The sequence below is a fragment of the Marmota monax genome, unplaced genomic scaffold (genome assembly GCF_021218885.2).
Source record: "Marmota monax isolate L192 unplaced genomic scaffold, Marmota_monax_Labrador192_F-V1.1 WCK01_AAM20220418_F8-fsc00174, whole genome shotgun sequence".
Taxonomy (NCBI): Eukaryota; Metazoa; Chordata; class Mammalia; order Rodentia; family Sciuridae; genus Marmota; species Marmota monax.
The window spans coordinates 3225188-3251248 of record NW_026694860.1 but is presented as its reverse complement, the minus strand read 5'-3'; the positions used below and the strand labels follow the sequence as shown (position 1 = coordinate 3251248).

At 37.8% G+C, this 26061-nt stretch overlaps 1 protein-coding gene across 1 annotated transcript in view; it reads right to left on the bottom strand.

Moving 5' to 3' along the window:
• Nucleotides 1-25151, bottom strand: part of Dcbld1 (discoidin, CUB and LCCL domain containing 1) — a 59092-nt gene extending 33941 nt beyond the window's left edge. Inside the window, exons 1-2 of the mRNA XM_046426432.2 lie at nucleotides 24948-25151; nucleotides 4719-4931 (exon numbers count right to left, since the gene is read on the bottom strand). Of these exons, the coding sequence (XP_046282388.1) occupies nucleotides 4719-4931; nucleotides 24948-25062 (328 nt within the window). The 5' untranslated portion in view covers nucleotides 25063-25151. The remainder of the gene's footprint in view (nucleotides 1-4718; nucleotides 4932-24947) is intronic.
• Nucleotides 25152-26061: the final 910 nt, after the last annotated feature.

The window sequence follows — 26061 nt, the reverse complement described above, 5'->3', positions numbered from 1 at the left end:
GTGTATGCTAGGCAAGCACTCTACCAACTGAGCTATATCCCCAGTCCCTTTTCTCCAAGATATTTTAATGTTTCATGTAGCCAACCTACTATTTTACATCATGAACATAAAAGTGGGGAGAGGGATGGTATGCGAAGCAGTACAAAAGCAGCATTCTTAAAGTCCTACATCACAATTTTAAATTTAATGAATAGGTGTTTTCTGCTCATTTCACAAAGATAAATGGAGAATATCCATATACAGAGCTAGTTCTGGCTCAGGGAATACCTGCCATTGGCGGTGGTGTTGGGGATTAAAAGAAAGGCTACTTAACTAAAGGTTACTTGTTTGAAACTTCAAACTCCACCTTTAAAAGTAAGTGTATTCAGTCTTAGAACAGATTTACTACCTTAATCAAGTTTCTGTTATTTTACATGTCCAAATAGAAGGTAAACTTGTTTCCCAAAATTATGTTCCAAAAACAAAGAATCACCTTATAAATGAGTCCTGTTGAAGTCTCATAATGATCTATTTGAAGAACAAAGAAACAACCACTCAGGAAGATGTTTGAGCTTGACAGAACCTAAAATCAATACAATTTTTGAATGTGCAAAAAGAGTCCACCTGACAAGATAGTGAAAAGGAAAACAAGAAAATTTAATGCAGATTTAGTTCTTATTTTGTGGGGCAGGGATCTATGACCTCACAATTTTCAATGGAAATTGGAAATTGTTATAATATTATGCTAGCCAGAATGTATCATCTGAATTTAACCATAAGGGCACATCAAACAAACCTAAATTGATAGATACTCTATAAACTAACTGGTCAGCACTCTTTAAACCATACAAAAGATAAAGACAGACTGAGTAACTATTCTAGATTAAAGGAGACTGAGAAGCATGGCAAATAAATGCTTTGTAATCCTGAATTGAATCCTAGACCAAAAAAGGGACATTAGTGTTTCTTTTGAAGGAAATCTCAGTTAAACTGAGAAGCATGGCAAATAAATGCTTTGTAATCCTGAATTGGATCCTAGACTAAAAAAGGGACATTAGTGTTTCTTTTGAAGAAAATCTCAGTTAGTTTGGTCTCTTAAATAAAAATCTACAGTTCCCTTGGTACTAGGAAAGACAATGTTTACTAAGCAAAGTATAATACTTCTTAAAGACTTTTTTTTTTTTTTTGGCTAAGATAATAGCACACACAATCTTGAAAAAACTTATCCAAAGAAGAGGAAATGGAGACACAGAAATTAAATTTTTATTGAAATGTGAAATTAATTTTTATTGAAAAGTGAAATTAATGTTTATAATATCTCAATAACTTGTTTTTTCTATAAAAATCTTAACATATTTTCTAAAATGAAGTTGATACATTTAACATTATAAATTTTTCTGTCTTTTGAGTGTTTCAAGGGTATTTTTGAAGAGACAGTTTCTTCACTCAGCCATAGACATAAAAATACATTCTTGGGCTGGGTTTGTGGCTCAGTGGTAGAACACTCACCTAGCATGTGGGAGGCGCTGGGTTCAATCCTCAGCACCACATAATAAATAAATAAAATGAAGGTATTATGTCAACTACAACTAAAATATTCATAAAAAATATATGCTTTCTACGGATACTGGAACCTGAAAGATAAGCTACATTTGTAATATACATAACAAAGAGAGTAATATTATCATCTAGCCCTGTATCAGACCTTTTAACACTGATGAAATCAAGTGCACTGTGAAAGCTGTTGTGGCTGTTGACACTTATTTACAGTTCATTTTGTTACCAAGAATGTGGATCTTAAAAATGCCCAAAGTATATGAAACAAACATTTTAAAACAATATTGACATGGGGATGAGCTTTTAAAAATTAACTGCACAGTGATAAAACTGTACAGCTGCAGCATATTCACAATGATTAATGTAATCACATTCCAAGTATGTCCACTCTTGGCGGAGCTCATAAACACTAATGCCAGAAAACATTATTCTTTTTCAAAACATTAACTCTACATTCAAAATTCTGACAGCTATGAGTCTTAAAATACCTTGGCAGTGGGTTTTAACAATTAGTTGGTTAATGAAAATTATCGAGCTGGATAAACTAAAATTAATCAGCTGCTCAGCCCTATATACACAACTGTTAGAGCTGCCATATATAAAAATTTGAGAGGCTATTCCAGAATGTACTGCTATAACTCAGGGGCATCCCCTCCACTGCTGGCCCAGGCTATACAGCTATGGATGTCTGGGATCCCGTGCTGGCCACAGGGCCAGACATCTGCAGTCATGCTGATCCTGTGAAACCCTCCCTCTCCAATGTAGAGGTGCCTCCCATCCTTCTACCATCCTACCCTCCCAGGGAGCTGGGCAGCTGCCACACAGGACCCACAGAAAGACAAAGCACTTCTGCTTCCACCCGCTTCTGCATTCCTTAGGGCAATTCAAACTGACCAAGGGACTATTTAACTCAGTTAAAATAGATGTCTGGTTAGTGTTTTTGGTAAAAGAAAACCTTAAAAATAGCCACAAAAGAGAGAATTCTGAGTACCACTAAACATTTTATCTTAAGAACACTCCCAACTAAGAAAATTACTTCCTCCTTGTGATTTAGGCAAAATTGCTATATAACTTAATAATGGGCTGGCCTACCTTGGAAGGTAATAATTCAATGGCTTTCTTTGGGTGGTAGAACTGGGAGATGGGAGCAATGTCTTAGAGCCACAAAGACAAAGAAATCAATCTTTCTTTTAGCCTTTAGTTTAGCTAGCTAGCCATATGGTCCTGGGCATGTTACCTAATCTCTTTGTGCCTCAGTTTATCTGTAGAAAGAAGTTAATAATATTTACCTGAGGATGGATGTGGGGGATTCTAGAAGATATATAAAAGGGTCAAGTGTGTGCCAAGCAGCATAATAGGGACTGAGTGTATTTATTTCCTTGATCATATACTCTGTTTTTAAAAGACAAATATAACTTTATACAGAAAAACTTTAAAGAGAAATAAAAAATTTACTTGGCTTTACTGCTACAAATGAATTGCAATTCCTAGTGAAAAGTATGTCTTGAAAACTCAAGAATCTAGAAATGCGGAGTGCAGCACCCTGAAGCCAAGCTCACCTATGTAACTACAGAAGTAGTTAATCTCATTCTTTTCCTCCTTTTTGTATATTTGGGAATACACCTCAAAGTTGATGGAGAAACTTCCTGGTGTGGGAAGCTGCATTTATTTTCCAAGTCCTGCTTTGGAAGGATTTGCTCCCCTCTGTACTGCTGCCACCTCACCAAGGCAACAGGGATGAGCCTCCACTGCTCTGTCAGCAGGTGGAATTACCTGCTCATTTATTTTCCAGGCAAGGAGATGCTTCTCCAAAGAGGCCAGTGTAGGAAAGTCATGTTTGGTCCTGCGGCAGCTGTCTCATATTTTACACTGAAGCTCTGACACTCCCTCCCTCCTTGGCATCTGAAGGGAATCCCTGGCTAAGGAATTCCCTGGCAAGTGCCTCCCTGAGCCAGTTCACTTTAGATTATCAGAGGTTACTGAATTATCATTGTCTCCAGGGGACTTCAACATTCCCACAAGTGTCATTTTTCACATTTGTGCCAAACTCCAGTTAAAAAGTTACAACCAATTGTATGAAACCACCACCTTGACTCTGTCAGAATAATTCAACCATCATTAAAATGGGAATAATATTCCAAAAGATTAAAAAAAAACTTAGATGTTTATACCTTTGTGGGCTAGACAAGTTTGGACTTCTGAGTTGTCTTGGGGCTGGACTGGGTTTCTAGACTGTGAGGGAGGCACTAAGAACAAGGAAACTACTGGGAAAAAGGATGAAGATAGATGAACAGTTGAGTGTGTTTGAGAAACTACCTGTAGAGCTAATGGGTGACAGATTGGAGTTGAACGAATACAGAATTTTAAAAAAATTCCTAAATGCAGAAGAACCTATATATAGAATTTTGTCTTTGTTTTCCAGTTGTCTAACTCCAAACCATCTTCTGGAGCTTAGGATTAAAGGGTTGCTGTTACTTGTGATTTCACACTCTGATACACTTACAACACATCTGGAAGCACAAAAAGCTAAATTTCAACAGTTACTTAGGAAAGTATCTTTTGCACTTTCTGTTCCCTTTCCCAGAAAACTCCTGTGGAGTTCATTCCTTCACTTCATTCAAAACTCTGCTCAAATGTCCTCTTATTGGAGTGACCTTCGTGACCATGCCTTCTAATGTAGAACAGACAGACTCAACATCACCATAGGATGCCTTATTTTTCTTACTCCCTGTTTTTCTTTCTCTCCACCTGTCATATTATAGATGCTTTTATTTATTTCCTTCCTTCCTTCCTTTAGCTGCAAGTATAAGCTTCACGAGAAGAACTTTATTTTTTAACTGCTACATTACATTTCTTTACAGTGTCTGAAACACATGGTCACTATTTGATAAACATTGGTAAAATGAATGAATGAACTGTAGACATTTTAGCCAAATGTCACACATCTCCAATTCTCTTTCCAGCAAGACTGAAACTCAAATGAAGCTTCTGAGATACACATCTCTTCATTGGATGTCCACTGTTGTTTGAGCTTATGAGCAAATACATCCAACTAACTTATCCCAAGAGTTTACTAAAAGCAAGTTTCTCTTTCTATCTTCCCAGGCTGTACTATTAATTAGCACATTATATTCCCTTCTCCCCAAATGTTCCATGCTGGAACACCAAGTCTGTTTTCTTACCATACTGATCTGAAGAACTGGTGAAGAGAAGATAGTCAGAAGCACAGGTCTGGGATTCGATGTCCAAATCTCCCAACCTCAGAATTAGCCTCTTCCCTTTTGGGACTGTGATAGTCTTTTCGCAAACAGTGTGATTGGGGTAAGTTCCTGGATAATTCTTAGATGTCATTGTTCCACTGTCCTGATAGGTCACTATGTGCCCACAGCCATCACCTGGTAAAGAAAAAAAAGATAAAAGACATAAATGCAATTAATTCTGAGAACTGACAGAATTTATTTATGACGATTTTATTCCTTTATTTTTCTGAGAGAAGAAAAAGCTAATCAATGAAGATTGAATTATTAAACAGTATTTATCATTTTAGGTTATTTCATTTCTTGCTTCCCAGTTTAGTCTTCTGAACACTGATGATCAAAATGCTTCATACAGTGTATTAGAATGAAAAGCTATTTTTTTTTCTTATCACATATCTACCCATCTGAATTTGTCCAGTAGGCCCTTGACATTGACTCATTTGTTAAAACACTCCAAAAACCAACGTCATAAAATAATTTGAAGCAGGAAAAAAAAGTTACTAATCTCAGACACTTGTGCTGATAAATGAAATATTATATATATGTGATGCCCCTGGTAGAATCCCAGGCTTACACCGAGAGGACTTGGTTTAGGTGCAAGTCACTTAGCTGGAGAGTGAGCCTACTGGGCATTTCATATTTATGTTTTATTTAATGACAATCACAGGTTTGAATGTTCCTGATAGACTCAGTATGTATCCTTAGAAAATATCAAGAATCTACTTGCCACATTCTAGACACACGTTGACTTTGGAGACCCAAAAATAGCATAAGCTACCCCATGGACTTGAGTAAAATGGATGATAGTCATGCATTTGAATAACTAATTTTACATGCCATGCACTCTCTACCAAGGGATCAAACAAAATGCCTAAGGGGACAAAGAAGAAAAAAGCAAGACAGACTCTGTTTCAGTGAATTATTAGTATTTCACTAAAACAAGAATTATTTTAAGACTTTCTGAATAAGGAAGTCCATCAATTAACCAACAAGTTGTTCCAGTTGATTAGTGATCAAGTTAATCGCACAAATATCTAATGACATGTACAACCCACTGGGCTGCAAACATCCAGATTACAAAAAGCCTGCGGCTAGTGTGGTTTCACAAAAACAGAGGAAGAATTTCTGACCTCAGCAGGAGTGAGGGAAAGCAGAAATCTGTTGAAGAAGGATCTCTTTAAGGTAATGCAAGAAGGTCTCTCCATGCAAAGATCTGCCACAAAGAAGCCATAACTGGGAATCTGAAGGACCCAAAGAATCTCATTCCGCCCTGCCTCTTCCCTAGCTAGAGGAGGTCCCATTTGGAGTTTTCCACTATTCCACTTCCTTCTTGCTGAGGCTTCTAGCCCAAAGGGTAAACAGGTCAAATAGTCAAAACAGCTATACAACTCCAGAATCTATCTGAACTCAGGAGCCAAAGCTGAGGAAAAGGATTCACCCATCATCTAGAAACTTGGACAGAGATTCACCCATTATCCAGAAACTTGAACAAGGTTCTTGGCAGCTCCTGGGTGGGGGAAGCAGAATTGGTTCTAATGGAATGCCAGGAGAAAATATTGGAGAGACAGCTAAGATAAAACTACCATGAAATCTTGAGATCTAAAGAAGTAATTGTGAAAGTTACATGGTAGGCAATAAAGACCTACAGAATTTTCTCAATAGGGAGATAAGGACAGGGTATTAGAAAAAAAAATGATCAATTGGTTGGATAATACTCTAGGAACTAGAAAGGAGAGAGAATTTTATTAGAAAAGCAGCAGGACTGGGAGTGGGCAAGGTGGGGAGGAAAGGAAAGAAAAATGGGAAATTCACAGACAAAATCAAGTCTCAAGCTTGGGCTGGTTATATAGAGAAAGACAAGAGGAAAAAAAAATCCAAGTTTTGAGTGAAGAAAAATGATTGGAGCACTGATGCTAATACAGAAAAGAAGGTAAATCCAGAAAGGAAGCAAGTCTGGGGTAAAGGTTGTAAGCTTGGTTGTAAAGTTTAAAGTGACAACTAAATTCCCTGGGCTCTTGGGCAGTTGTCAGTAAGCACAAAATTGTTGAGACTTAAATGAATATTACACTAGAGAGAGGCATATTGTGTAGAAGCACATAGTGCATAGAGCATTGATTTAAATTTTGAATTATTTTCCTTCCTTTAAAAGCTTTAATAATAAGTCAGGTGCAGTGATGTATGCCTGTAACCCAGTTGGGATCACAAGGCCAGCCTTGGCAATTTAATGAGACTCTGTCTCAAAATAAAAAAGAATGAAAAGGGCTGGGGATGTAAATTGGTGGTAGAGCATCTCTGGGCTCAATCCCCAGTACCAAACAAACAGACAAAGCCAAAAATCAAAGAAATTGCACTGACAGTTTCTCTTGGAAACTGGAAGACATGACAATCACATTCTCACAGTGCTAGTGAGATGGTGGATGCCCCTTTAAAGGAAACAAACTGGTTCTGGTAGTTCCCCACTGGATCCTTGTCATTTGCCCCACCACCACTGTAGGACTGAGCACACTGAGAAAGCAACCCTGGGGTAACTAGTGTACAAACAACTGTGCACATAAACATACACATAACTTCTCCAAGCCACCAATATAGAGCCTGGCCGAACATTTGAACACCTTTTTCCTATTAGAATTCTCCTCAATAAAAGAAGAAAAAGAAAACTTTTTAAAAGATACACAAGCTAATATAAAATGAGTAGCAATTATGTGACTCAAACTGTGTGAGGTTCTTGTATTCTAAATTTTATTTTTTAAAGGGTGACATGTCACAACAAAGGAACACCCCAGGGTGTCATTTTCATTCAATCCTATAATTCTATTTCTTTCCAACAACTTCTATTCTAAAACCCAAGAGGAAGCTTGTCACCCAGAGAGGCTGGCAGGATGAAGGCAGGTTTGTCTTTGACATCCCCATCCTTAACATCCCTATCCTTTGCCTGGGGACCTGGAGCTCCTTGGGAAAATTCCACTTTTCCATTAACTATCAGACTGAAACCCTATGAGTCTTTGTTCTGCCAAAAAACTGAAAAGCAACTGTAGAGTCCCAATTTATTAAAAGGAAAACTGTCATCAAAAATTAAAGTTTCACTCTTGTTCACGGAAATAGACCATGGAGTTTCCTGTGACAAGCTTTAATGCAATATAGTTAAATGTGGGTCTTACTGCATCAGGAATTTTCATCCAGTTTTTCTTCTAATGATGTCCCAGGACTAGATAGAATATGCCAAACGAGAAAATGAAAAGTAGGGAGAGAAAATGTCTACTGTTTCATGTTCTGAATAAGACAGACACATGTAAATGAAAAAACAAGAGAAGCACTGTTTCCATGATATGATCCTGACACTCAGGCAGCCTAAATCTCACAGTTAGACTCTTTAATTCAGAATCATGGACAAGGGAGTAGACGATATTTAAGAATCCATCAGCTCAAGTTCCTTATTTTGTACATCAATGTGAACATTCTGGTTGTGATATTGTAGTATGGTTTGCAAGATGTTACCATTTGGGAAAACTAGAAAAGAGTATACAACATCTTTCTGTGTTAGTTCTTACAACTATATGTGATCTATAATTATCTCAAAATAAAAAATATAACATGCTGAAAAAAATCTGGTTAAAAAATACATGTTAAAAAAAAAAATCTGAGCTGGGCACAGTGACACATGCCTGAATTCCTGCTACTTGGGAGGCTATGGCAGGAAGATGGCAAGTTCGAGCCTCATCAACTTAATGAGACCCTGTCTGAAAACAAAAAGTTAAAAACAGGGCTGCGGGTGTAGCTTAGTAGGACAGGGCCTATAGTACTTAATTTTTTTGGTCAGTCCACTTAAGTTTGGCTGGTAGAGGTAAAAGTGAGGGGACTTTTAATTTCTATTTTAATACTTTACTATTTGAGCTTCTTGTTATCCTGTGTTTCTTCTATTTAAGTTGCTTTCATTAAATGAAGCATTTATACAAATTTGTATTGAAGAGATCTTTTTGAAATGAGAACCAATAAAGGAGGCCAATTTTATTCTAAAACCTCTATATACCAAACCCATTATCCCAGTTCCTTCCATTTGTCTAAGGAGCATGAAGCCCTCTGTCTGAAGAGGGCTCACAATACATGTTCCAGTTCATAGATGAGAAAACAAAAGATAGATTGACTTTCTTTAAAGCTGGTGGGTTTTTCAGACATTTTAGTCTCACTGCTGTATTTGATTGAACAACACTTGTGTTTCTGTGTTAAATCTTGAAAAACACCTGAATTTCTGCCCTATCAGACCATCCCTTTTGATATTTTTACAACATTCTTCCATTAAAAGGGATAGCTCCTAGTGAGATGTAACTGACTCTGGCAATCTTATCCATAGATAATAAAACTATTTGGTAGAAGGTTGAACAACTTGAAAAATGGAGGGATGACACTTGCTATCATCTAAACTCACCCGCAGATCTCAGCGTGACTACATGTGAGGAGACGTATTATGTGTCTCCCTGGAGGATAAAATATACATCAATACCTATGAAGCACTGCTGCCCAAAAGCAAAACATGTGAATCAACAATAATTGATCTTGAATCTCATCGATTTTTTCCAGTCTACAGGAAACACAAGGGATAGAAGCACAAATTTATTGATTCCAAAAGGATGCCATTAAAGCCAGGCATGGGACCACATGTCTCTAATCCCAGTGACTAAGCAGGCTGAGGCAGAATAAATGCAAGTGTGAGGCCAGTCGGGGCAATTCAGTGAGATTCTGTCTAAATAAACAAATAAGCAAATAAGCCATTAGTTGAATCCAGGCTATAGACATTCTGGGTGCAATTGACATTGTTTTCACCATATTGAATTGTATGAAGAAACACACTTATCAAAGTGTTAATTTTAGATTAAAGGAGATTAAAGAGCCACAATAAACAAATGGACCTTGTTTGAGTCCTAACTTGAAAAACTAACCTTATAAACCTTTAAAAAGAGAATTGGCATATTAAATAATAAAACATCAGGAATAATAATTAATTTTATTAGTTGTGACAAGAGTATTGAGGTTATGTTAGAAAATGTCATTTTAACAGATGTCTACTGAGTTATATAGGGCTGAAATTACATGAGTACTGGGATTTGCCTTAAAATACTTAGCAAAAAAGAGGAGAGACAGTATAAATAATAAGATATGGGGACATGTTGATGGTTGCTATAGCTGCATGGTGAGTGGCCACAGTGCTAAAAGAAATTATAATTCAAAAGTAATAAAAGTCAATTTTTAAAGAAAAAAAATAAAGCCATGGTTTTATGCTTAAGTTTCATGCAGTGTAGGGAGGAAGACTGGTGGACAGAAAACTGCAGTGATGCTGTCGTGCATAGTGACAGCTGGATTAAACTGCCACCTACCTACCTAACATCAAAAGGTGGGGGAATTTGGGGAGAGAAGAGGGAAGGAGGAAGTTTCGCCACAGGGAATTGTCTGCTCTTCAAAAGCAACTACTACACAATGTTTATCTTTTCCTTTCTTTGAACTATAATTTAATTGCCAAAACACATGGTGACTAAACTATGTATCATTTCCTCCTTGCCCCAGACTGAAAGCTCTCTGCTTCAGAATATTTCAAGGGTGGTCCCTCCCTCCATGATGGGCCTGCATTCTGGCATTTGCTGAGGGTAGATGGTCTTCGAGTCTAAGCAACCACCTACAACTCACAAAAATAAAACTGGATGTATAAAATTTAGGTTTTGGAAAAAGCTGTGAGTACTCATAAATATTTTACAACTCTCAAAGTGATCTGTACACAGAGTTAAATATTTTATTTCTGAACATTTGGAAGCAATTTCATTAGAAAAGAACAAACTATAATATCGCCAAGCAATGCGATATTAAGAAAATTCATCATATTTTGAAAAAATATTAAAATTTAAAACAATACATGCATGGATATGTAATAAAAGTGCTTAGTTAATAAATACTTTATTTCTATGGTTTGAGTTTAAAGGCAATTTTCATCTTATTACTTTTATTTTCTAAATTTTCTATAATATGAATCCATCTAAATCAGAAAAAAAAATATTATTAAAACCACCAAATTCATCAAATGCTCTTTATAGCAATTAAAGCTACTTTCAGCATTAGTCTTGTAATACAGACAGGAAAGAGGCTCCATAAACCAGGATGCTTAAACTGTCATTAAAAATGCATGCAACAAACAGCTCAGAATTTAGGATAATGGTAGTTTTTACTTCAAGGAGCCCATGGTCATGAGAGACATATTCACAAATAATTCTCAAGAGTAAAGTGGCAGGCACAAAGCCAGAGATATGGACTTCAACATCTATTCTCCAAATAGCGGATATGCCTCTACCTATTAGCTTTTAACATCAGTAATTCAGGAGGTATGGGTATATAAACTATTTTCTAAATAAGCTTAAAATGAACCCTATATGCTTGTCTGAATGAGCCGACCTTTTATTTAGTCTACTCTAATTCAACCCACAAAGAAAGGAAAACAATAACTTCCTTAAAAGACTATTTCCTTTTGATATGAAATCATGTTCCACTAACAGAAAAGCAAAATAAGATATACCTAGTATGGTCTCAGATCTGCAATACTAGAAAGCATGACTTAAGATTGAAAAGAAAACTGAGTTTGCACTTGTAAGAAAATGATTTGGGTGAACTACAATGAATATTGCCAAATTATCTTTCCGATTGTTTACTAACTAGTCTCTAAACTATGACGGCAGTTTCAAACTTTTTGGATTATGAGCTATAGTTAGCATATAACCAAGTAAACACATATGCATACACATGCATAAACAACACATAAAAGTTAATGATACGATGCTTTTATTATATGTGAGGCACTGTCATATTCTCTCTTTTATTCCATTTCATTGTTTATTAAAAGAATACTGGTTGTGCCTAATGAGTTGATTTCATTATTTACTACTGGGTTCCCACCAGCAATTTGAAAAGAGCACTCTCTAAAATATCATAAGAGTGAAACCTTTTTTAGAAAAATGATTTCATTACAGTTGCATCCTCGCTTTTCTAAAGTTCAAGTCACAACAGGTCTGAAAACACACAATCATCCATATGTGGGTGTGAGAAAATTTCTTCCCATGTCTAAGATCAAGTGAGCTTTTGATGACTATAATCTTTTCAACCACAAAGGCGAGCTTGCAATTATTACAAAGGTCTTTGTCTGATGGTAAGGCAGACAGATTTCCCTAGGTATTATTAATTTCACTGCCAGCCATACTCTAAACTTTGCTCTTTTCCAATTTGTGCTTAACTTTATATTTTGGATGTTGCCAGAAGAAATAGAAAAAGAAAGGCAGAAGGGTCTCAGTGGCTATGTGAAAATAAAGAGAGGTAAAACAAAGTCGTGATGATAAAACAGAACAATTATTCAAAATCTTTAGTTTTCCTAAAAGGAAAAGGCATAATACTACTATGCTGAAAATAAATCACAGCTAAATTGTGCAAAACTATTTGGTGATCTCTTTCAATCTTATTACATATAAAACAGATGCTAATGATATGACTAAAGATCTAATGAAGATGATAATAATTTTGCCTGAGCAGACAAAAGACATTTGAAAGTAAAAGGAAACACTAGAAACTTGTCAAAAGTCTCTTCAAAGGAAATTCTCAATTCCATGTTTCCTATAGCCATATTTATCACTAAAAAAAATCAAAACCTAATTCAGTATTACTCTTTAAGGTACTATAAGTACAATCAGTGAACATTCTGTAGTTCTTGGTCATTCTCCAGTTTCATGACTTCCACCAGAAATTAAGGATGTTGTGGGAGTGTCTGCACACCTATCATTTTCTTATTTTGTAAATTATTTCCCTATGCTTGGGAGGTGACAGAGAACTACAATCCTTGGTTCTGGCACAGCGCTGCCCAATATTGACTGGGTGGCCTTAGGTGAGTCTTTTCACTTCTCCAAGCTTTAACTTCATGTGTACTATGCAGACCATGGAAGTGCCCAACTCATAGCATTATCATGGGCATTAAAAGAAACAGAGGAGCAGAGACAACCATATGTTAAGAATTTAATTTGTGTGTGTGTGTGTGTGTGTGTGTGTGTTTGTACCAGGGATTGAACCCAGGGGTGCTTAACCACTGGCCACATCCCCAACTTTATTTATTTATTTATTAAATTTTGGACAAGGTGTCACTAAGTTGCTTGTTAAGTTGCTGAGGCTGACCTTGAACTTGTTTCCTTCTGCCTCAGCCTCCTGAGTGCTGAAATCACAGGCATGCACCACTGTGCTGGGTGAATTTCATGTATTTTAAATTGCTATTAGTATTATTTCAACATACTACAAATATTAGAATATAAAGACTCTTGCTTTGAATTAGCTGATTTTGCCCAAATTCCATCATTCATTGGTTGTATGATCTTAAGAAGTTACCCATTTTGTTTGTTATCCATTTTCCTCATCTTTGAAATTACCAACCATAACAGGGTGTGGTAAAGATAAATGAGGTTGGAAGTGCTCAATGCTTTAAACTGCTGAGAAAATCTAAAAGTCTAATAAGAATGCATTCTCCAACAGTAATATAATGCCCAATTCCTGCTAGTCAGCATATCCTTGAGTACTAGTACCACAAGTCCTTGAGAAGTATAAGGAAGTTGTTCCCTTTTACCCAAAAAGGAGCTGTATGGTAAATAAATAAACCTGTTTCCTCCACCACAGTGCATCTCAAAGCCCTAGCAGTGCACAGTGAAGCTCTAATAGGGGAGGAGGACAGCTTGCAGTATTTCCCAGGAGGCTCCTTCCTCATCAGGCATCTCCTGGGAGTAGGAACATATTGGTGAACTTCTGCACTAGGCTCTGACAAGTGGGACTCACAGAGAGATCCCAGAATGGGGCTTCTGAGGTTCTAGATCCAGCGTGGAGAAGTGGACTTCAGCTTTTAGAGTTCTAAAAATGACATTGCAATTGTACTATGTGATTTGATATTCAAAAGCAAGAGTTTCCACACTGTGACTAGGTGACAAGTGCTTTGGAGGCATTGACAACAAATTAGACACATTGGTTAAAAAGAAGTTTCTTAATTTCACAGATAAACATTTAGGAAAAAGAACTTGTTTATGCAGCAAAAAAAAATGTCTAAGACAACTATGTTGAATAGATGCTCAGAATAAGGAAGTCAGAGAAAAGTGGCCACTGACCTTTACTAATAATGTCAGGATATTGACGTAATGTCCAAACTGCTGATTCTTAAGTTGAAGATAAATTCAGAAGTCTTTCCTGACTCTATAACATGTTGTGTTTTCTAATCTTGGTTTCATGTTAAACATGGATCCACCAATACTCAGATAAAGACACTGACACTGTTTCTGTCTGAAGTCAGAAAATACAATTTACTAAATACCAAGTTATATCAGTTATAGAAATTAAGTTGGTAAACATCTTCCCTTCACACACATGTGTTTTCATTTTCACACTTATTGTTTAAAAAAATCATTAAGAACCAAAAAGTTAGTGGAATGGGAGGAAAATTATAAAATTAATTTTGAGAGGGTCTTTGCCAAGAATTAGCATTTATCATGCATTTATTGTAAAAGGTAATACCTACAGATTATTCTGGAGGCTTTTTATGTTATCTTGATCTTTATAATCATAATTGACAGGTGATATTGATACTTTTTAAAAAATATCACATATATATATACACACAGATACATACATATAGACAGTGATATCTTGGACAGCAAAGTGTATATCCTATAGCTTATAAGACAGGACATTTCCAATGCAACAAATTGAAGCCTACACACCCTTTCTTCACCATGTGTCCCTCCGAGTCTCCCTATTCTACATGTGAAGAAATGGAGGCTCTGAGAGGCAGAATAACTCAGCCTTTGTGGCTGAGCTGAGATCTGAGCCTGCCTGGTCTGACTTCAGAGACAGTGGGACAGAATCACTATACTCTAAGGGTATCTTTACCTTAGTCACCCAGCTCAAAGGTCAGGAAACTGAGGCAGATAGATTTAGAGCACTGCCCAAGCTTGTATTTCTGCTGAGCAGCACAACTGGTATTCAAGCCAACAATACATTTCATTATTTGCAGTTATATAATTTTTATCTCAAAATTAACTTGAGGAAAATAGTCATGTTTAATTCAAGGTTTCTTATAAAACTTATATGAGAAATCCCATCACTGTCTTTTTAATTATTTAAGTACTCTTCACTAGACTATTAAGGGAACAGCCTAATGAGAGGTGACTGTTTCACCTCCAACAAAGATTGTTCACTTTGCTTAGCACTGCTGTGGCTCCTAAAAGATGCTCTGTAAATGAAGCTGTCAGTAGATCAAAGTGCTGATTCCCAAACTTCATTCTGCACACTGAGCACCTTGAGATCTTATGCAGGGCCTGGAAATTCTGCATTTCTGAAAAGCTCTTGGTAATTACTATTCTGCTGGTCCCTGTAAGGTATACTCTGAGTAGGAAAAAACTTAAAAAAGTCCTCAATATTGATTTGAATCTTGAGGTGAACCTTTTTTTTTTTAAAGACACTCACAAGGGAGAGAGTAGATCATCATATTTTTATACTTTTTATATTTTTAGTAGATGTTCACAATACCTTTATTTTGTTTATTTAGTGTTTTTATGTATGCTGGGGAATGAACCCAGTGCCTATACGTGCTAGGCAAGCGCTCTCCCACTGAGCCACAGCCCCAGCCCCTTGAGGTGAATCTTTTTAAAAGTAAAATGTCCTTGATATATCAGTTTTATATTTTAACATCTCTTCCTAAAATTGGAATACATCTGCTTTTCAATTTTCCAATATTTATTTTCATTCTAGATTTCATTTATAAGTCCAAATCAGGCAATAATAAGATCCAGGATCTATATTTAAACAAGGGTGGCATTTATGACACCTGGACGAGAATGTCAATTCAAGGAATTACTTGAGTGTACAGTGGAAAATACACCAAGAAATGGAATAAGAAGGTTTGTAGGCACATAAGTGTATGTACTATAAATAAGAAAAGTGTCATCAATATTTACTAGTCAGAAAATAGCAAATCTTAGTAGGGAAAGAGAGCATATATAATAAGGTATGAAATACAAGTTGAGAAGAAAAAAATAAACTAAATAAAACTCATATCACATTCCACAGCCTGGAAAACAACACATTCTGTATTCTACCCTGCTGAATTTATTACAATGTGATAGAAGCAAATAAATTAGCTACAATTGGAAGTTTCAAATATGTTATTGTTTCTGTAGCAAATGTGATGACTGCTGAGAAAAACCAAAGACTATTAACTTAAAACTTGACTGCATAAGCTGGGCAAGATGGCACATGTCTACAATCCCAGTGACTTGAGAGGATGAGGCAGGAGGATCACAAGTTCAAAGCCAGCCCCAGCAACTTAGCGCAGCCTGAAGCAACTCAGTGAGACTCTGTCTCAAAATAAAAAATAAAAAGGGCTGAGGATATAGCTCAGTGGTTAAGCACCCCGGGGTTCAATCCCTGGTACCAAAAACAACTTTATTGCATAAATAATGCTCTGACACTGTTCCTTCAAGACTTGTTTTCTTTCTTTTAGTTAATTAATTTTACTATATATCTATTTATTTATTTATTTATTAATGCTGGGGATGGAACCCTGGGCTTCAGGTATGTCATATCTTTGAGCTACATCTCCAACAAAACCTCTTTTCTTTAACTTGCTCTCCCCTGGACATGAGCATATAGTAGGCTTCTTTCTGTGATGAGCAAGTGACCATATTAAGAATTAAAATTCACAGAGTCCACACCTGCACACATGAAGTGAATGTGCCTGGGAGAAATGATTCAAGCTTTCTGGATCTCAGTTCCCTTAATATTCTTAGAATTGCTGGGACTAAATTAGATATTTTTAAAAACCACACACATAATAAATCTAGATGCATATGAAGACAGGGGTTTAAAAATTTATTCCATGGGTTGGGGTTGTAGCTCAGTGGTTGAGTGCTTGCCTAACATATGAGGCACTGGGTTTGATTCTCAGCACCACATAAAAATAAGTAAATAAATAAAATAAAGATTAAAAAAATGTATCTCCATGGATAAGCCAACGGGACAAGCAATCACAAGTGACTGCACACTTGAAGCCATTGAATGAAAGGTTGATAGGGAAGTAGTTTAACTAGAAGACTATCATTCTACAAAGTATTTGCAGGTCTTCAGGAGAAAAGGCAACAATATAATGGAGGAATCAAACTGTCACTTCCTAAAATCATGGATCATTCTCAGCATCATTAAAAATATGACAACAACAACAAAAATAATATGTGCATCTTATTTTAATTAGAAGTGCTTGGTATGTTTACCTCAATCTAATTAAGACTTTAAGTCTAACTTCAGGTTTTTCAGAAAAAATATAGGGGATAATGACCAATGAGAAGAAAGCAGTCAGTACCATCAGAATGTGAGCTGTGTCATAGGACAGGGAAGCTGGCTTCCTCTCAGGAAAAGAAAGGACATGCAGGTGAGGGTCAGTGGAAGACTGAAAATGATTCAAGAGATAGGATAACTAACTGCAATTTGAGACCTTCCTTGTACAAATCAAAGGTATAAAAGATGATGCTTAGGAAATGGGAAATTTGAATAGGACTTGACAATTAGATAATGTAAATTCAGTATTCTTCAGTGTGCTCATGGCATTGCAGTCATGTAAGAAAATGTTTAAAGATGTAAATGAAATATTTAAGGAGCCAGGTACAGAGGCACATGCCTGTCATCCCAGCTACTTAGCTTGGGCAACTTAGTAAGAGCCTGTCTCAAAGTAAAAAATAAAAAGTTCTGGGGATATAGCTCAGTGGTAGAGGGTCCCTGGGTTTGATCCCTAGTACTGTAGGAAAAAAAAAAAAGGATAAAAATGTTATAAATTTTTTCATAGAATTTTAGTTTCTTCATAATAGACTTTGAAGTCCCGAAAGATTTTTTAGACTCTGCTGAGCTAGTTGTGACAGCAGGTACAGAGCCATTTCTCTACCTATAGGTTTAGGTCATCTCCTATTTAACTCTTTGGCTTTCCAAGGGGCTAGCAGAAAATTGAAAAAAGGCAAATCTCGGTTCATTTTATTCTCATAACAAGCAGTCTCCATTCTAAAGTCCCTGAAGTAGGAGCAATTCAATACATAAATCTCATGTTCCGGTGATCCCACGGGCTATTAAGTCTCCCCTGTTTACTCCTTGAACTGAAATCAACCATGTTTCAATCTGAGTTGAACTTGCTTTTGTGAGACTCAATAAAAGGACTGAATTAAATCCACTCAACCATTTAAAAATTAAATGGCAAACACAGATTTGTTTGCCTATTTCCCCTGTAGGAAATTTTATGCACTGGTAATTCAAACTTAACTGGACTTTAAAGTTTTAATATCCTTTTCTCTTGTTCTTCATCAGAAATAATAATGAAAACTCTTTTTTTTTTTGGTTCAAAAATACAGTGCTTCATAAAAAGTAATTTACATACAAGTTTTAGGTACATCCACTAAGCATGCTCAATTGCAAAATTGAGCCATATAATACTAATTTGCAAGGATTTTCATTTGTGATGAAAGAGAACAAAGACTGTGTTCTTTCTCCTTGCAGTAAGATGTAAATATGGTAGGCAGTGAATAAAAAGGCTATAATAGTGGTTATAATTTGAGTTGGAAAATGTTGAATATAAAACCAAATGTGGTTCTCAGACTTCAAATAGTCTAATATTTGACATTCAACCCCTTTAATATAAATTAAGAATCTCATCTAAAAAGGATTAAGAAATACACCTTACCTTTTTTTGATGCTTAATATATTTAAAGTTATGTACTTTTCTCAAAGTATGGATGAGCAAATTACTTCTAATTTCATAAGGAAGAGTTATTTGTATAATACAAAGATAAAACTCTTGACAAGATTCATAGCTGATGTGTCAGTCAAGATGAAAATTCTCCTTTCCCATTGGATATTAGTAGGAAGCAGTAAATGACTTTGAAATAAATCTTTTGGTTTAGCTAAAAGCAAATTATAAAAATAAATATCTGTAGAATTTTTCCAAATATTATGGTTAGAATCTTTTTATAAGTTAGTTTGAAAGAAACAGAGCATAAAAGCATGTACACCTGTATAATTTAATGAACAAATTCATTAAATAATACCAAACAAAAATATGATAAAAAATGTGCAGAGCATATAGTAGATTGGGTATCCACGTATTATGGCTGTTGTTTATATTTTACACATACTTTATAAATAATTTCATGTCTATCTGATATTTAATAAAAATAAATAGTAGACAATAAACAGTGTATAAGTGTGTGCACACATATCTGACAACTTGGGTTAACACAGTACAAACATCACAAATGCTTAAATAGTATCTCTAAATGATCACTGAGGTGAAACAGGTCCCTGCTGTCCTATACTCACTGCAGATCTTAGGGGTACACTGAATTACCTGGTCCAGATCAGTGTGCCACCTGCTCTTTTATTCTCACAACTGCCAGAACCTAACTCATGGCAGTTTGCAGTTGATGCCCAAAAGAGACTTCAGAGATTCTCAACCCTTTTCAGAGTTGGAATTCAGTTATTTTCTTGAATACATGTGCAATGTTCTCTGAGGTTTCATAATAGTCCTAAATATGTCTGCTGAAATTGAACAGTGTATATTAGCCTTTATCTCATTCTTTCAAACCTCAGCCAAAACATGACTGCCTCAGCAAATGCTAACTCAGGATACAGCTTTTGGGAGCTTGTTCTCCACCAGGCACTGTACTGGGTGCTAGTGGTAAAGTAAGAGAATCCTACTCAGATGGACATGGTGGCGCATGCCTGTGATCCCAGCAGCTTGGGAGGCTGAGACAGGAGGATGAGAATTCAAAGCCAGCCTCAGCAATTTAGCAAGGCCCTAGGCAACTCAGCAAGACCTTGGCTCTAAACAAAATATACAAAAAGGGCTGGGAATGTGGCTCAGTGGTTAAGTGCTTCTGGATTCAATCCCCAGTACCTCCCTTCCCCCCAAAAGAGGCTTCTTCTCACTTTTGCTCTCATGAATTTGAGAGAATCCCTCAATCCCTCTGTAATCTCCAAACAATCCCTCCTCTTCAAACCTGCTAAAAGGCAAATTTGGTAGTTGGTTCAGTGTACCAGGGCTTACAGTTTCAACTTCATTTTCACATTGGGTTAGAAATCACCATATGTTCCACCCCACCCCCAATCAAGTAAGTTTCCTCTACCCCACAAGGCAAACAATTACTTCTTAAAAATATATACAAAGCAGAGAATGGACATCTGGAACATGACAATGACATGACTCTTCAGTTGCAAAAATACAAAATTACTTCACAGTTTAATGAGGAAAAGAAAGAAAGAGAGAGAGAGAAAGAAAGAAAGAAAGAAAGAAAGAAGACCTGAAATTCTAAAAAAATAGTTTTCTTTGCATCCCAAATGCCAGACTTCTCATACAACCAGAATGAGTTTCTCTATTTTAAATCCTTACTTTCAGTCCTTTTACTTACAAACAACAGTTGAATTAGATACAGTTTCATTATTCTGCTGCTTCCAGGATTTAATTCTCAATGAGTCAGGTCTGAGTCTTTAATGGAGCAAGGCACAGACCTCCTCGTGGACCTTATATTCTAGTAGGGGGAAGACAGTCAAATGAAAGTGTAAATGACATAGTCTATTGGAAGAGGTTTTGTGCTCTAGAAAAAAAACTGAAAGAAGAGAAGGGGAAGATGGTGTTCTGGGAATGGAAGGTTTCATGTGGTTAAGGAAAGTTCTCTCTAAGAGGCAACTTATGGACAAAGACTCAAGGAGGAGGGAGCCATGTGGATATTGGGGGAAGACTGGTTCAGGCACAGGGAACAACCTCTGCAAAGACCCCAAGGGTAGACGGGTGCCTGACACCTTGGAGAAATAGCAAGAAAGCCAGTATGGCTGGACAGTCCTGAATATGTGGGTGCATGGCAGGGAATAAGGTAAGAGAGGTGGCAGAGGAGGCAGAAGCCCTAATATTTTTTAAACTAATAGTAATAAACAGTAATGCTGAGTAAGGTAGCTGAAATTTTTGAGCTTTAAATATATACTAATTGCAATACCAGACAGGTTATGTGCAATATTTCCTTAACAAAGAAAACAATCTATTATTCTAATATGTATAGAGTTCACTCTAAGCTTTAGGAAACACAAAGAGACAAATCCCAAACTCTATAGGATGTACTGCCATGACCAAGCTTTCTTTTATTTTTCTGCCTTAACCTGATCAAACCTTTGTCATAGTCTGCAATTAATTAAACTTCCCCATGCATCTTAAAAATAAAAACATAATTTCTCATAAATGTCAGAAGTTTTACTTATTTCCAGTATTGTAGGGATTCCCACCCCCCCCACCCCCCCACTCCCCCACTCCCCCCACTCCCCCCACTGGCAGGAGAGTTTCAAGTCTGTCTCAGTACTACAAGGTTAAAGGGCTTAAATTATGAGATGAAAAGTTAGTAAATTCAGTACAGGGCATGATTCAGAGTTCAAATCCTGCTTTAATAACATGCTTTGAGCTCTCTTGCTTCCCTATAACATCTCTCCCTCTCTCCTTCCCTTTTCCCCTTATACCATGAACAAAAAAATTCCTTTGACTTGTTCACTGAATCCTTTAACATAATGTCTTTCTTAATGTTTCTGAGTGTTGCAAATTATGTCTACTAAAACCAAGAGACATGGTACATATTGTCCTGCTGACACATTCTTTCCTTTCTGCTATACTTCATTTAAAAGGCATCCTTACATGTAGAAATAAGCATGCAAGAGAGCTGGGCTTGAAAAATTAATTAGTGGACACTGCAAACATACCTTCATAAAGAACTTTGGTAGGCTCTTTACTACTTAGTTTCTACTAACTAGGAAATGGTCTAAAAATATCTCCTGAACACAAAGAGGATGTTCAGTTCAACTCAAGAAATATTTATTGAGTGCCTCTGTCAGATGCTAGAAAGACAAAGATGACAGTCCCAGTCACTGCCCTCAGGAACTCAGAAGACTCCTGGGCTGACTGAATCTCAGACTTTTTCCTAGACAGATAAGATCAGGGAAAGTCTGGGGGGAGTGTATACACTAGTGTAGAAGGTGCCAGAATAAACTTGTACTTACTTTTTAAAAAGCCACTCACCTAAAACAGCAGATATCAGTGGAACCCATGTCTAACCACACATATATGACTGAAGACTGAAGAGCAGACCTTCTAAGAGTAACAAATGAGCAATTGTAAGCATCCAGGGTTTCAACTGACACTTAAAAGTTTCTTCAGAGGTCAACTGATTATTTTTATTTTCCCCCACTACTTAAATCAAAAGAAGGAAATTCTTAGTACCCATTTGCAAATATTTTTGTAAAGAAAAAATTAGAGATTTTTAGTTTGTGCAAATACAACAAAATAATTAAGGATATTTTATTCTACAAAACTTACATGAAGGTAGTAAAGCAGGACTAAACCCAATCCTATGGATTTATACAAATTGAATCAAAACTAGTGATCAATTTACATGTCATATTATGGAAGGTCAAAAATCACGAGAAATAGTCTATGCAAATATCTAATTTTACTTAAGTGGGTCCAGAAGAACAGTGTGAAAGATTAAGCTGAAGTCAGCCCACATTGTTCACCAAGTGCCTAGGGCTTAGCAGACAGAGAACACCAGGAGGGATGGACACTTTTTAAATAAATTCAACAAAAGCATGATCTATATCAAGCAGCAGTCACACAAAGAAACCAGCATAACTTCATAGGGTCACCAGACCCTAACAAACATGCAAAAATTCAAAATAATTTCATTGATTAGGCTTATAAATGTTTGAGTTAAATTATGACATTTGTTTCCTGAAACATAACAAATGAATAAAAGTCTAATATTATCTATTACACAAATGGTAGCCCTTCAGCCAGCCCAACCCTAACATTTGAAATTGTTTCCACCATCTCAAAGGTGATTTGAATCAGAATTACCTGGGGGAACTTTGTGAAATTGCAAATTCCCAAGCCCCACCTTCTAGAAATCTGATTTAAAATAAGGGACAGAGGCTTTTTAAAGCCTCCAGAGAGATTAATTATCAGATAGGTTGGGGAGCCTGGAGAACCAAGAAGCCTCACATTAAGTTGAATCCATGAATAAGAAAGGTAAAATACAAAAAAAAAAAAAAAAAAAAAAAAAAAAAAAAAAAAATATATATATATATATATATATATATATATATATTGTGTTTTTTTCTCACAAGAAATAGGCTATTACATTAAAGCTGCCCTCTTCTAAACAATGAGAGACCTGATATCATGTATGACCACCATTCAACTACTCGCCAAGAGCATACCTCAACTTTTAGAGTATGCATGCTTAAACTTATGAACACTTGAAAACTACATGACCAAGTGCTAGTCTGAAAAATCACAGATGTAAAAAATAAAATTAAAAAAAGAAAAACAGAACAAAACAACAAACAAAACCCCAAACAACAAAACACTGACTATGCCTCTTTGCTTAAATAAGAGATTTTTCTTTCTATACTGAAGATGTTTTTCAGTAAAGGACCCAAATATAAGCTTTACTTTTTTTTTTTTTTTTTTTTTTTAAGGTGCTGAGGATGGGACCCAGGGTTCCTGGCACACTGAGCAGGTGCTCTACCACTGAGGTACATCCTCAGTCCTAACTTTACCTTTTGTGTGTGACTACATACCTCCATCTTTACTGTCTTAAAAAAATTCCTAACTATATAGAATGTTTTGCAAAAACCCAAAAGACAATATTCTCTTCCATCAATCTTTGACAATAAAGTCTCAAATTTAAAGCTCAGTAAGAATCTAAACAATCACACTTCCCAGAGAACTATTCTACCCTGTGCCCACTTAACAGCCTGGATGGCCACATGGAAAGAAAAGTGACAGCTTTGGCCAGATTAGTGTGGAGACATACTTTTGGATAAATTGGTAAAAATGTACAGTATAAAAGATGCATTTTCCAGCAGTGACCTGAAAAAAAAAAAAAAAAAAACCTCTAATAGTTCAAACGTCCATTGTAAAAATCCTGTATATTTAGTAAAACTTTACATATTTATTACAAATTTTACCACATGCTAGTATAGTGTTATGATGACTGTCAACAAAGTAACTTTGGGGTTAGTCTTTTGACTAATAGGTATGCAAGAAAACTCAGGAACCACTAACAACTGGAATGGATGGATGATTTAGTGGAAAAAGTGCCAGCATTTGGTTTAGCTTTGAAATTTGTTTCACCAAAAAGCACAGTGGTGACGGGAGCTGTCAACTATTCTACATAGACTACCTGCTGCTAAATAACCTGTTATACAGGGGCAAAAGCAGGGGAGGAGAGGAAAGGAACAAAAGCTGAAAAAAAAAAAAAAACCTGACAGAAAGCTGTCTATCAAAAAAGAACTAATTAGGGAGGATTAATGAAGTAGAGTCACCTAGGGCTGGTAACTAGTTTCCGACTTCAATCTGGTAGACAGAGAGAAGGTAAAGTCGGTTGTGGGTTAATGAGTTCCAATTTGAAGTCAGGTCTGGAGAAAAGGTAGTCTGGTCAGGAGGTGACACTCTCAAATAACCTAGAAGGATCCGAGCCAAGCAGGACACTCGTGAGGAGAAACGGTCTGGCTGCCTGATCGGAGGTCTACCTGGGGGCGGGGTGGGGGGGTACCCTGCCCAACCTTTCAGCAGGAGCAGACAAATGCACACGCTAGGATTCCAGCGCCGCGCGGGAGGAGCGGCATTGGGAGGGCCCAGTCGCCCAGCCTGAGCAGTTGTTCAAAAGGAGACTGGAGAGAACCGACCCTTGCACAGACTCTCCCCTAAGGCGACCCCTGGGCCATGTCACTTCTCACCGGGCCGGCAGAGTCAGAAAGTCTGGAAACTGTGATCTAGGCTGGGAGACAGGAAAGAGAAAGTGGAGAGGCGCCAAGTTGATTTTCTTGTTTGGTAGGGAAGGAAGGAGTTTGTGGGGGAGCGATCGGAATGCAGTAACTTATTTTACCCCGGAGCCGCGGCCTGGCAGAGCCAGCGCCAACAGTGTAGGCAGCCAGCCCGACTTCCTCCCGCGCTGGGTCTCTGGGGCCGGGCCTGCCCCGCAGCCCGCCCGCAGCGCCCAGGGTCCCCCTGTCCGCCAGATGCGCTCTACTCACCGAGCTCCTCCGCCCGCAGCCAGAGCGGGGCGCAGACAGCGAGCAGCAGGGCCAGGAGGCCGGGTCCTGGAGCCGCAGCCAGCGTGCCGCCGCCGCCGCGGGCGCGGGGTACCATAGCCCCTCCGGGAGCCAGCTTGGCAGGCTCGTCCTCCCTTCGACGGGCCCTGCGCCGCCGCTGCCCCAGCCGGGCCGCCTCCTCCGTGGCCCAGCGCGGCGCCTGGATGGGGCGCAGCCGCTGCCCGGCACCGAATCCCATTGGGGCGGCCCAGCGCCCAGTCGGGCGGGGGCGTCTCCGGTCCCGCCCCGCCCTGCCCCGCCCCGCTCTGCGCTTTGGCCCCCAGAAGAGGGAGTCGTATTCCCAGGCGGTGACCCGAGGCGGGACCGGGGCTCCCCTCAGGGGAGCTCCCTTCTTCGCTCCCCGGCCTTGCCAGGGCTCCACCTGTTCCATCACACGTGAACCTGGGAACCAGAAGAACGCCAGGTGGAAAGACCAGTCCAAAGCCTAGTTGTGCGGTCATATTCCACAGTGTCTGAGTGCGTGGCAGACGCTGCAGCAGAGACCCTTATCCTTCATGACTTTGCCAACTCTGTGGGGGTGGCATGCCAGTGATAGCACCTGAAATAGTTTGACGATAGGATGTTGATGGTGGCAAGTAAAATCCAGTTTAAGTCTCCCTATTCATTCATTCATTCATTACCTTCATTCAAAGTTATTCAAAGTTAAGGCAGTGTGCTAAGTCCAGGTGGCGCTTGCAGACATTTAAAATGATAAGACAAGCACAAATGGCATTAAGTGACACGAAGGGTGTTCTGGTAGCACATTTAGGGAAATCTAATTAGATGAATGGTGAAGGGGCTACGGGGCGGGGTGGGGATGGGGGGGTCTGCCAGAAAAGACATCACACTAAGTGGCATCTAGGCTAACACTTGGAGAACCCGTGCGACTTGGAAAAGCAGAACTTGGAGGACAGAAGTAAGTAATCGGCAGGGTGTTCAAGGACTTAGGGAAGAACAGGCTGAGGGAGCGAGTGAACACGTGGGTGTAAGGCCAGAGGTGAAAGTCAGTGTACAGTGTCGGGTCTAGAACTTGAAGCTCCAGGCAGGCCACGAAAAG